The 12,418-nt window shown below is 39.2% G+C and overlaps 1 protein-coding gene and 1 pseudogene across 6 annotated transcripts in view; one reads left to right on the forward strand and one right to left on the reverse strand.

The window, feature by feature from the left end:
- Positions 1-12,418, reverse strand: part of CFAP44 (cilia and flagella associated protein 44) — a 112,420-nt gene that overhangs the window by 58,299 nt on the left and 41,703 nt on the right. For 5 of the 6 annotated variants that reach the window (XM_058661894.1, XM_058661895.1, XM_058661896.1 and 2 more), the window contains exons 16-17: positions 8,302-8,463; positions 7,079-7,306 (exon numbers count right to left, since the gene is read on the reverse strand). In XM_058661894.1, coding sequence (XP_058517877.1) covers positions 7,079-7,306; positions 8,302-8,463 — 390 coding nt within the window. The remainder of the gene's footprint in view (positions 1-7,078; positions 7,307-8,301; positions 8,464-12,418) is intronic. The other variant, XM_058661898.1, reaches the window with a different exon arrangement.
- On the forward strand, positions 2,983-3,434 carry LOC101519091 (large ribosomal subunit protein eL27-like; annotated as a pseudogene).

Raw genomic sequence — 12,418 nt, forward strand, 5'->3', positions numbered from 1 at the left:
ACCTGCAACCCTATATTTACAGCAGCACAATCCACAATAGTGAAGACATGGAAACAACCCCGACACGCCCATCAAAAGAGGAGTGGATAAAGAAACAGTGGTACATCTACTCTATGGAATACTACTCAGCCACTGAAAAGAGTGAAACTCCACCGTTTGCAATAAAATGGTCCCAACTGAAGACCATTATGCTCAGTGAAGTAAGCCAACCCCCAAAAGATCAAATATCATACGTTCTTTATAAGGTGAAATTCATGGAAAATACAGAATATAGGTAAGCATGTATGTGTGTGCATGTGTGTGTATGTGTGTATATATATTCTCATTGTTGAACTGTACAATGGAGACTACCATATTGGAAAGTAAAGATACATTGTAGTATGCAGCGCCACTCCTGAATAAAAGGAATAATCCCAGTGAAACGGCCTTGGCAATATGATATTAAATTTTCTATCTTTGTATCTACAATGCCATGATGAACTGAAATAGCAGAACGTTAATCTTGTAACTTATTAAACAACTATACTATTGTGATAATGCGTAGGAAAATTGTGAGAGGAGAGCACAGGAAGGGAGAATATGAAAGAAAAACAATGGCAAAAAATTAACAAGTATAGGCAACAGTGAGGAGAAATTAGAACTCCTGAACATTTGTTGAGAAGGTAAAATGATATGACTATCACAGCAAACATTATTGAAATTTCTGGGCCCGGCGGCATGGCCTAGTGGCTAAAGTCCTCACCTTGAAAGCCCCGGGATCCCATATGGGCGCCGGTTCTAATCCCGGCAGCTCCACTTCCCATCCAGCTCCCTGCTTGTGGCCTGGGAAAGCAGTCAAGGACGGCCCAAAGCTTTGGGACACTGCACCCACATGGGAGACCTGGAAGAGGTTCCAGGTTCCCGGCCTCGGATTGGCGCGTACTGGCCCGTTGCAGCTCACTTGGGGAGTGAAACATCGGATGGAAGATCTTCCTCTCTGTCTCTCCTCCTCTCTGTATATCCGGCTTTCCAATAATAATAAAATCTTTAAAAAAAAAAAAAAGAAATTTCTAAGAAAAAAGCAACATATGAATTATCATGGAATCTAGCAATTCCATATGTGGGTATACACTCAAACAATGCGAAAGCAACGTCTCAAAGAGATTCTGTAGCTACCACAGTCCTAGCAGCACTGCTGGCAACAGCCAAACGGTATAATTGATTTGACGGCCCAGTAATGGCTGTGCAAATAAGCAAAATGTGGTAGACACTTAACACAGAGGATTGGTCAGTCTTAAATGTAAAGATATCCTGATATACACTGAAGCATGGGTGAGACCTAAGGACATTCTACTAAGTAAAACAAATACCTACAAGGAGACAAATAGCTTATGTTTTCACATCCATGGGAAAGTAGGCAAAAATCAGAGATAGAAGCAAATTGATGGTTGTTAGAGGTGAGGGAAGAGAGAATATAGAATTATTGTAGTAAGGCTAGAGCGTTTCAGTGTCATCAGATTAGGGGTGTTACAGAGAACAATCGTGGTAATAGCTATACAACACTGAATGTGTTTATTACCCCTAAACTGTACACTTAAAAATAGTTAAGGTGAATTTTGTAACCTTTTATTACCAAAAAAAGCTTGAAAAGCAAACATTAACAACACAGAGTTAAGACAGTGCAATAGAGATCAGAAAAAAATAAGTGAAAGTGTGAAGAGGAGAAAAAATTGTGGAAATACATATGGGATAATGTGAGAAGGTGTTAATAGGCGTAAAACTGGAATTCCAGAAGCAGAAAGTGGAAAGATAAATCAGAGATACCTGTGGGAGAAAACGGTGAGAATTTTCAGAGAACTGAATAATGACATACTGAAAATCAAAAATGGCTGTGAACCAAAGATAACTATGAAGAAAATACAATCTACAAGATAAAATCTGAAAATTAACCAAGAAAAGAGGTATAACAGTTTTCACAAAGCAAAACTAAAAACAAGAATACTATATAACTGGTTGAATTGAAGGCAAAGACTTGTCTGACAAGGTATCATCCAAGTTGGTGGGGGCAGGAGAACTCCAGCATAAAAGCAAAATAAGACAAACACTCCCCCCCCCCCGCAAAAATGAAAAAGCAAAACACTGAGTTTGTCATTAGCAAATCTACACTAAAGAAAATATCAGAGAATAATTTTCAGTCAAAAGTGCAATTCCAAAGATAATCAATAACAAGAGAAATAACTACAAAATACATTGACAAAGAAATTGTAAATTATTTTCTGAAATAAAATGAATACATAAATAAAATAAGACTGGGGCTGGGAAGGATACACACATTATTCTAAACTTTTCTTTCCTTTCATTTTCATTAATTCAAATGAATATATGATCTTTTGAACTACCTGCGGAAAAAAACTAACACCCTACCAAGGTAAGAAAATTGGAGTGAAAGCTTCCTAACCATCCAAAAGATATAAAAGGAAAAAAAGAACAGAGATACAACGTAACAAATATAAATGCTTAGTGAGATGGTAGACTTAAACAAAAATTTTCAGGAATTATACTCAATGATAATAAATAAGACCTATTTTAAAAGACAAACACCTATAGGATTTTTTAAAAAGACGTTTATGTTTTTTGTTATATACCGTTAAAAGAAAGGTGTCAAAAGGGAATGGAAATAATTGTTATAACTATCAGAATTTTGGACAACTAAGTTATGTTTTTGGACATACTAATTTTGAGGTGCCAAGTATAGTTGTCAGATAGGAATTCAAGTCTGGAATATGAGGTGAGAGGTCCGTGCTGCAGATAAATACTTGAGGTGCACTGGCAGATAAGTAATATTTAGATTTGTGGGACTGAATTGAATCACATTCACATAAAAGAGTAGCTTTCAGCATTAAAGCTTGTTCCATAAATGACAAGCCAGGAGGAGTGTCTGTGTGAGTATTAACACTTTAGAAACCAAGAAAAGAATTTATTTTAAGATGAATGGAGCTTCTTTGCTGTAGGCCCTAGTGGCTGCCGTCGAAATGGGCAAGTTCATGAAACCCGGGAAGGTGGTGCTGCTCCTGCCCGGACGCTACTGGGGACGCAAAGCCTTGATCGTGAAGAACATCGACAATGGCACCTAGGACCGCCCCTACAGCCACGTGCTGGTGGCCGGTTGAGGCATCAACCGCTACCCCTGCAAAGTGACAGCCACCACGGGCAGGAAGATGATCACCAAACGCTCCAAGATCAAGTCGTTTATGAAGGCTTATAACTACAACCACCTCATGCCCACCAGGTACTCCGTGGATATCCCCTTGGACAAAACTGTGGTGAACAAGGATGTCTTCAGAGACCCTGCTCTGAAATGCAACGCCCTGCAGGAGGCCAAGATAAAGTTTGAGCAGAGGTACAAGACTGGCAAAAACAAGTGGTTCTTCCAAAAGCTGCGGTTTTAGGTATTGCTTTTTTATTTTATTTTATTTTTTTAACATACTGGTTACTCAAAACCATGTCAATTCCATAATATTGCAAATTGCTGTTAATGTTATATTGGGACTCTTAATTGACTGGGATGATATTCTACCAGCTCTAACTTCGGACCAGAAATGGTCTCCCCAAGAAACTGTTCAACCCATCTGGACAATAAGTAGCTGGACTCTATGCTTGGTATATGTTTGCAAGGAAAGAATCTTGATTGAATTTGAACTGTAATACTTCATCAAGGTGGAGGAATCCACCAGGGGGGAGGGGAGGGGTGGGGGATTCCCAGAGCCTATGAAACTGTCACATAATGCAAAATAATAAATAAATAAATAAATAAATAAATAAATAAATAAATAAATAAATAAGAAAGGCCGCTGCTCCTGCTGGGACAGGAGGTGAAATCAGTGCTGCTGGCCCATGGACCCGCTTGTATGCGCGAAACCTGACGCGGGGGGGAGGGGGGCTCTGATGGAGGAACCTGAGCAGCTCCTCTGACAGGACACTGACCCTACAAATAAGCACAGGATGCATGGAAGGAAACAACCCAGAAGAGGTTATAGAAAACGTCCCACTGGCATACATTTGGCATGGGTTGGGGGCGGACCAGGCTGAGTCAGAATGCCAAGGCAAAATGGCCTGTGCCAGATGGGACCGCTGCACCCAACCAGCACACGTGAGAACCAGGAAGGGAGAGGCAGAGCCGGCAGGGGAATAAGGGGTGGTTCCCTTGCTGGACAGCTGCTCCCACTGGAGAGCGTGAGCTGGGATGGGGACAGATCAGAATAGGCAGGGCTACAGCACCTGTGCGCCTCATGTGGACAGCGTCAGGGAAGAGCCAGGATGGGCGGACTATTCCTACTGGTGCAATCTACAATTCGAGTGGGTGAGAGCTGTCGGGTCTTACCTGTAGCAGGTACTAGGGGCTAATACTGTCAAGTCTAACCACAGAGCCACCTGGAGAGTGCATAATCTGGGAATGAGAGAGACCTGGGAGGGAAATAGTGGGCTCCTCCCTCTTGGGATACCACTCCATGGGAGGGCACTAAATAACTAGGATGGGGACTGAGGTGGCTAGACAGAGAGGCACTCAACAACATTCGTGAGGGCTAGATAGCTGAGCTGGTTAGATGGAACTAAGCCCTGAGACACATATAAGAACCAGATGGGATATGGGGCAAACTGGACTACTCTGCTACACATACAGGCAAACCAGGACAGGGGCGGGCCTGGTGGGGGTTATTGTGGGTCGCGCTGACTGGGCCGCAGCTCCCACTGGTTTAGGTGAGGGCTGAGTATGTGATGGGCAGAGCCAGGATGGACTGCAACACTCATTGGTTCCGGTGGAGGTCGGGGCTGAAAAAAGAACCAACCCAGCAGTTGCAATCACCAGATGATAGGGGTGATGGACTGTGGCAGGCACTGTGCTTGCTAATACATATAGGAATCTGGTCTGGCAACACTTCAAAGTTTCTTTGGGGATCCCCTCAATCGAAATGGAGGAATCAGAACATTAACCAAGAAAAGATGGAAGATAGAGTAGGTCAATCAACTGCCTTAGCTATATGTTGGCAGCGAAATACTGGACAAGGGGAGACTCTATGATGGACTATGTCAATCAGTAGACTCTGCAACAGCCTCATCGTACCTGGAATGGTGAGATTGGCAGTGATTTATGACTGGTGAACTATCAGAACCACTTGAGCAAGGATCTCAGAGCGTGCCCTACATCTGGGACCTGGGGTGGGTGGGAGACTGGGTGGGACTTCTCCCTCAATATTCCCTTTACCTCGGATATATGAAGGAAACAATAGGGAAATGGTGGTCTTACCCACTTTCCCATAGCCCTTGTACCATTTTACCATAATTAACAATGTAAAGATTGCCATACTATAATAAAATAAATAAATTAATTAAAAAAAAAAGAATTGCTTCATACAAGCAGAGCAGCTGGGACATGAATCAGTACACAGAAAGGATGCTGGTGCCATAGGTAGAGGCTTAGCCCACTACACTATGGGTGCCAGCTCCCTAATGAAGAGATTATTTTTCTAGTTTTTAGCGTAGTGTAATATATCAAACTCCCTCTGAATTTCTGTGTGATATTTAAAAACAAATGTGTCAAAAACCAATTTAGAATTATGTAGAAACCTTCAAACAGCTAGTCATACTAACCTCATTGAATTAAATTTCAAAGATTATTCTTTCTATGGTACTCCTAAGACTATCATATACTGTAAGAATTTTAAAAATGTGTTCTTTATTCAACATTCAGTGGTCTTTAAATTAAGGATTTTATTTGACTATTGTCAAAGACTGTTTTTACCACTTTCTTTTTACAGTAGTATAATAATGATGTAATTTACTATATCACACAGAAATTACTTACGTTCATAACAAAAGTTAAGTGTATAAAATATCACAACATATGCACTAAGCCAGGTGTTTGCAATATGTAATAGATATTTTGATTTAAATCGGGAAATATGTGTTAGTGAAAAAAATATCGATTTATTGTTAATCCAACAGGTACTCATGGAATGCTTATTATATGCCATAACATTCCTTTAATAGGAAGAATAACCTACAATTATGCTGAAAGCTAAACATTAACATTACACTCTCCATAGTTTGATACAATTTCAGTGATAATAACCTGACAATGATTAAATTACCTCATTGAAGCATGCACAGGTGCATGCATGTGTACAAATCTATGCATTCTGAAGTAAAAAAATCCAAAATAAATCCTCATACACACACACACACACACACACACACAAAGAATTGCTTCGTACAACACAGAAGGAAGATAAAGGTTTTAGCACTAAAATGGAGTCCTACAGTGTCACCAAAACTACTTTCCATCCTTCTTGCTGCTGCATTTCTTTGAAGTGACTACAAAAATATGTATTTCTAGGCACAGCTGAAGAAGGAAAGATTCAACTCCCATCACTCCTTGCCTAGTCTTGCCAAAGATCTGCAACCAGTTATGGGTGAATAATGATATTTCACATACACTTTTGCCTTCTTTGGTAGATGGTGTCAAAAATTGCCACACCTTTAATGAAGGAAATCTTGCTTGATAAAATGTTTTATGATGAGATTAGGAAAACTATAATAAGAGAGTTTATTCCCATAACATGGTAACACTCCCTGGTATAGGTCTTCCTAATATTCATCTTTCCCTTCTTCCTTCCTTAGCTGACATCACCTAAGAGCACTCATCTTCTTACACTTCCATATTACCACACATCGGTAGACATGAGATGTAAGCAGAGTCCACTGGATGGTGCTGCCAGGTGAGCTACTATTTCACAGGTGAAAAACAAGACTTCACCAGAAAACCCCAAAGCCTCTTACCCTTCCATGTTTGGTCATTCTCTTCCTTGACCTTACTGGAGAATATGTACTACTGTCACAGATAACAGATACAACAGATTATACATGCTAAGACGATTTTTTACAAAGCTGAAACATATTCATTCCTCAAATTCTCAAGTTCGATTGAAGTCAATAAGTGAAGCCTGAACATTATGAATGTATGTAAGAATATGATGATCAATCATGACTATAAAGTATGCTGAAATAGGTCAGAGGTAAGAATTATTACAGTATTACTTACCAAAGAAATCCAGAATTTCTCTGGCCCAGAGTAAAATCCACACAGGATGGGAGAAGGGGTTGGTGGCATAAAGATTTCAGGTAATGGTTCCTCTTCCTCTTCCTCCTCTAGCTCCTCTACTTCTTTCCCTCCATTTTCTCCCATTTCTTCTCTTAGCTTCTTCCTTTCTTCCCTTTCTTGTTCCTTTAATTCCTTTTTCTTCTTTCTTTTTTCTATTTCTATTAGTCTCTTTTAAAAGATACATTAAATAGAAACATAACTAAAAACCACATAGCTTACAGGGGAAGACAAAGAAAGTAGAAGGAAGACGGAATTCTAGAAAACTCACAGTTCTGATACAACAAATAACATTCAAAATTACTATCAGTTTGTATGTATGTCTGTAACATTAAAACTTTAAAATCACTGGGATGTTTCATTTCTAGTTTATCCCCCACAAACCCTGGTTTTGTAGAAATTATTTAGTCATCCTTTTCCGAAGAGAGACACTAAAGACAGTTTCTCCTGCAGCCTGTCACTGTCAACCCATAAACTAGGTAGACAGAAATGGCCTACAAGGAGAGGTGCTTCCAGCTTTAGTAATACTGACTTAGGGCCTATTCATCTATCAACTGAACATTAGAAAACGTACCTTGGCTTCCCATCTCTTCTCTTCATTCTCTTTACTTCTCAGAATGACCTTCGTAATTTACATGATCTCAACCCAGCAATCCCCTCCTCAAAAGCTCAATATGGATCCCAGTGGTCTCAACTGAAATGATGTGGCTGGCTTTCAGGAGCTCAATGCTCCATGACATAGATCACTGTCACATCCCTCCCCAAATTAGACTCTTCCATTTCACCACTGATTATTTCCTGGCAACACCAAAACTCCACTCAGTCTTCCCTTGGACATTCTCCTGATGTTTGTTATTCTCCCCATTTGCTCTTCTCAAAAATTTTCCCAATGTTTAAGTACTAAATGCCATTTTCAAGTTGTTATCATTGACATCCTCTCACCTCTCCATTAGAGTAATTTATTCTTTCCTCTAAACCCCAACATTCCTTTTTTTCCTATTTTATAATCTATTACTACATTTTAATCCAGTTATTTCCTTTTTATTAGGTTATAAACTCCTTAGGGTTGGGGTCTACACTTCATTTTTTTGTACTCCCCTAGCACTTAAAAAGGATATTCTGAAGAAAGAAAAAAATAGGAAAGAAGAATCAAGAATATTCCATACCAGAATCTTAGATTTAACACTTGAGTAATGGAAACACTTAAGGTGCATGTCTTTGATTTCATAGGAAGCTACATCATGATCATCCTCTTCTTCCTTTAGGATTGGACACGGAGCTTCAAGAACATATCCATTCTGACAGATTATGAGTAAAGTATTTTCAGGCTAAAAAAATTCAACATGTAATTTACATTTATGCACATTTTAGAAGCATAGTACTAGAAGATTATACATCAGGAAAAGTATAGTTGCTGCTTATATTAACCCCTTTTAAAATACAACTAATTCCTCCTTGTATTTTTTGGTAATAAGTCAAGCTTGCTATTAATTATTACAAAATGATTAGTACCAAGTATTATTAAACAATTATAAGTAACAAACTAATTGCTGGAATTAGATTCTAATTTGGTTTCTTTGTAGATACTATAACATATTTCTGAGCCAAATATTTTATTGTGAAATCTCTTAGTCCAAAGGGAAGATTAACAGAATTGGAATTTCTGCAGAAAATCTGTAGTGTGTAGACAGTACATTTGAGTTCAGCTTTCTTCAGCTCATTCCGTAACTCCCGAGTTCACTTAAGAAAGATGTCCCAAAGCTGTTGTCCTCTTTTTTCTTCTATCCCTGGGAAATCTTACAGCTTTCATTACCACTAACATGCAATTAGATTCAAAATTAACATCTCTGGTCCAGATTGCTCTTTTGGAGCCAAAACCACACGTGGGAAATCCCCATCTTGATATTTCACAGACATTTTATTTGAAATGTTTATTCAAATATTTTATTCTTTGATTACCTATTGTATATCAACTATGAACTCAGCATTTTGTTAGGTGAGCAATAATATTAGAGTAAGGATATCAGGAGAATAAAGATGGTGGAATAGGGTAAGGACACGTTTACATAGACGGGAAAACATTTAATAATTAGGATGAAGCAGAGAGGACACATTCCAGGAAATAGGAGAGGACAGAACAACAGCAGAGGGGTACCTGGAGACTGACAGACACAGGAAAGCAGCGGACACAATGGTATGGTGTTGCAGTGACTGATACTTCAGCAGCATTCAGCTACTAGGCAATAGCTTTAGGACTGCAGGGACAACAGTGAACTGTGCATGTGCTGATCTTGCAAGAACTCCCTGAGGTCTGTGGATAGCACTGGTCCCACAGGAAAATAATGCCGACTTTGGCATCGTACGGGTCAAAATAGGTCCGTGTGGCACCCAGACCTAACGTTCAACGGGTTCTGAAAAGATCAGTGCCACCAACAACCTAACTACATAGGACGCCTGGTGTCTCACTAATCCTGGCAACTGCTCCAACCAAAAGTGGGAGAAAGGTTTCAGAGACAATGGTGCAGCCTCAGCATGGTATCACAGGAGGTGGAGAGTGGTAAGCCAGGAGCCGGGGCTATGGAGACCATGGTGGAAATCTAACATAAGAACCCAGACCTGGAACTTGCTGGAGGTTGTGGCACAAGTGGCTACAAGCAAAAAGGTGTGTACCAACCGCAATAAGTAAAATCGCATTGTAGCCCTGTGGGTGATACAGCTTAGAAACCTGCCCTAAGGAGAAGACTCTGCTAACCAGAAGTACAATGACCAAGAACAAAAGAAGAGACAAAAGCACAGTGAATATTACAAAACTCCCCTGCAAAAGAGCAAAACCCTATGCCAACCTCAGAGTTAACTGAGGAAGACATCGAGAAAATGGGGCACACAGAATTCAGAAAACTCATTTTAAAGCTTCTGATCAACAATGAGAAGCACATACAAGAGTTCAAAGAATTTAAGGAAGCAATAAAGCAAATCAAGGCTGATGTATCAGAAATTAAGAACACAGTAGAGCAAATTAAAAGTACAATGGAGAGTCTCCAGAACAGAATGAAGCAAGCAGAAGAGTCTCAGAATTGGAAGATATTTCCTGTCATCAGGGGGAAGCAAACAAAAAACTGGAAGCAGAGCTGGATCAGGCCAAAAAAAGTATTCAAGAATTGAAAGACACTATTAAGAGGCCAAATATAAGAGTTATGGGAGTCCCAGAAGGTGCAGAAAGAGAAGCTGAGTTTGCAGATGTATTTAATGAAATAAGAAGGGAAAATTTCCCTAATCTGGAGAAAGAATTGGGAAACAAGATCCAGGAGGGGCACAGAACTCCCAACAGGCTTGATCAAAAGCAGTCTTCACCAAGACACATGATCTTCAAGTTCTCTTCAATTGAACATAAGGAAAAGATCCTTAAATATGCACATGAAAAAATCAATTGACATATAAAGGAATGCCAATTAAACTCACAGGAGACCTCTCACAGGAAGCTCTACAGGCAAGAAGAGAATGGAGTGACATATTCCAGATTCTAAAAGCAAAAAATTGTCGGCCTAGGATAACATATCCAGGAAAGCTTTCTTTTGTCTTTGAAAATGAAATACAATTCTTCCACAGTAAAGAAAAGTTAAAAGAATATGCCTCTCCCAAACCTGCCCTACAAATGACACTTCAAGATGTTCTCTTGACAGAGAAGAGGAATAGCACCTACCAAAACCAAAGGCAAATGGTAAAAACATCCCAGTAAAATGACAACAGAAGACTAAACCAATGAATAACCCATTCCTAAAATGATAGGAGCAAAGTACCATCCACACATATTAATCCTGAATGTAAATGGCTTAAGCTCAATCAAACATCATATATTAGTAGACCGGATTAAAAAACAAAACCCATCTATTTATTGTCTAGAAGAGACACACTTCACCAACACAAATCAGGAAACTGTATCGCATGGGTTTTGTTGTTCTCGGTTAGTTTCATCTCTTCAAAACACTTTCTTCTGATTAAATCATTCAATGACTCCTAGATCATACAGACAGTGGCATGATTTTCTTCAAGAAGGTTCTTGATTTTCATTTCTTCAGCTACATGTTAGTCACTCAGTAGCATGTTATTTAACTTCATGGTGTTGTTAATTTCTTTTTTCTCCCTGATGTTGATTTTGTTTTGTGGTTTTTCATTTAAGGGGATGTATAGTAGCTGTGTAATGGAGACTGTCATATCTAGTAACATGTCATTTAACTTCAGGGCATTGTAAATTTCTATTTTTCTTTCTATTGTTGATTTTGTATCATGACTTTTCATTTGAGGGGATGTACAGTAGCTGTGAAATGGAGACTAACATCTAGATGTGAGGACACAATGTAGTATGCATTTCTACTTCCAGACAAAGATGGACTTACAATGAAACTGTTCACTATATCTTGACAATAGGATGCTGTACTCTTTGTCATTGTCCATGCCTGCAATGATGGACATATTACTGAGTATGAAGAACTATATTTTAGTAATGATATAGAGGAACTAGGTGGGGGGGAGGGAGTTGGGAGGGGACAAGGGAAATGCCACGAGCCTATGAAATTGTATCACAAGATGATAATAATAATAAAATGTAAAAAATAAAATTAAATTAAAAAATAGATTAGGATAAAAAAAGAGTAAGGATATCAAGCATTGTCTCTGCCATTATGAACCTTGTCTCTAACAGGAAAGCCTTTTTTTAAGCAAACCATACAAATAAACGCAAATTATAACTGCAAATGTACTGCAGAATGGCCATGGCAAAAAGTAGAATGTACAAGACTTCCTGAAGAGGAGGTATCAAGCTTTGAGGTGAAGGATAAGATGGTATTACATCACAGGAATGCGGAAGGGTTTGAGAGAGAACACTACTTAAATAAAGTAACTAAAAGTAAACACCAGAAAAAAGAGAAAAGAGAAAAGAGAAAGGTTGAGATCAGAAAATGGCTGATGCTTAACTTGAGTTCATACTGGAATAGTTGAAACTGTGCTTTCCCCTAAGCTCCACAGTTTGAAGTCCTAACCCCTAATACATCAAAACATAACTGCAATTGGAAGCAGCGCCCATAGAGAGCTGGTTAAATTAATACAGGGTGGTAAATGTGGGTCCTTAACCCAGTGATCACTGTCCTTATTGAAACAGAAGAACAGAGACATAAAGAAAACACAGAAAGGCCTTGGTGCAACGGCTCAATTATTAACCTTTCCTGTGCAATGAGCAGAATCTCATATAAATGCTGGCTCAAGCCCTGGCTGTTCCACTTCCTATCC

The sequence above is a fragment of the Ochotona princeps genome, chromosome 3 (assembly GCF_030435755.1).
Source record: "Ochotona princeps isolate mOchPri1 chromosome 3, mOchPri1.hap1, whole genome shotgun sequence".
Lineage (NCBI taxonomy): Eukaryota > Metazoa > Chordata > Mammalia > Lagomorpha > Ochotonidae > Ochotona > Ochotona princeps.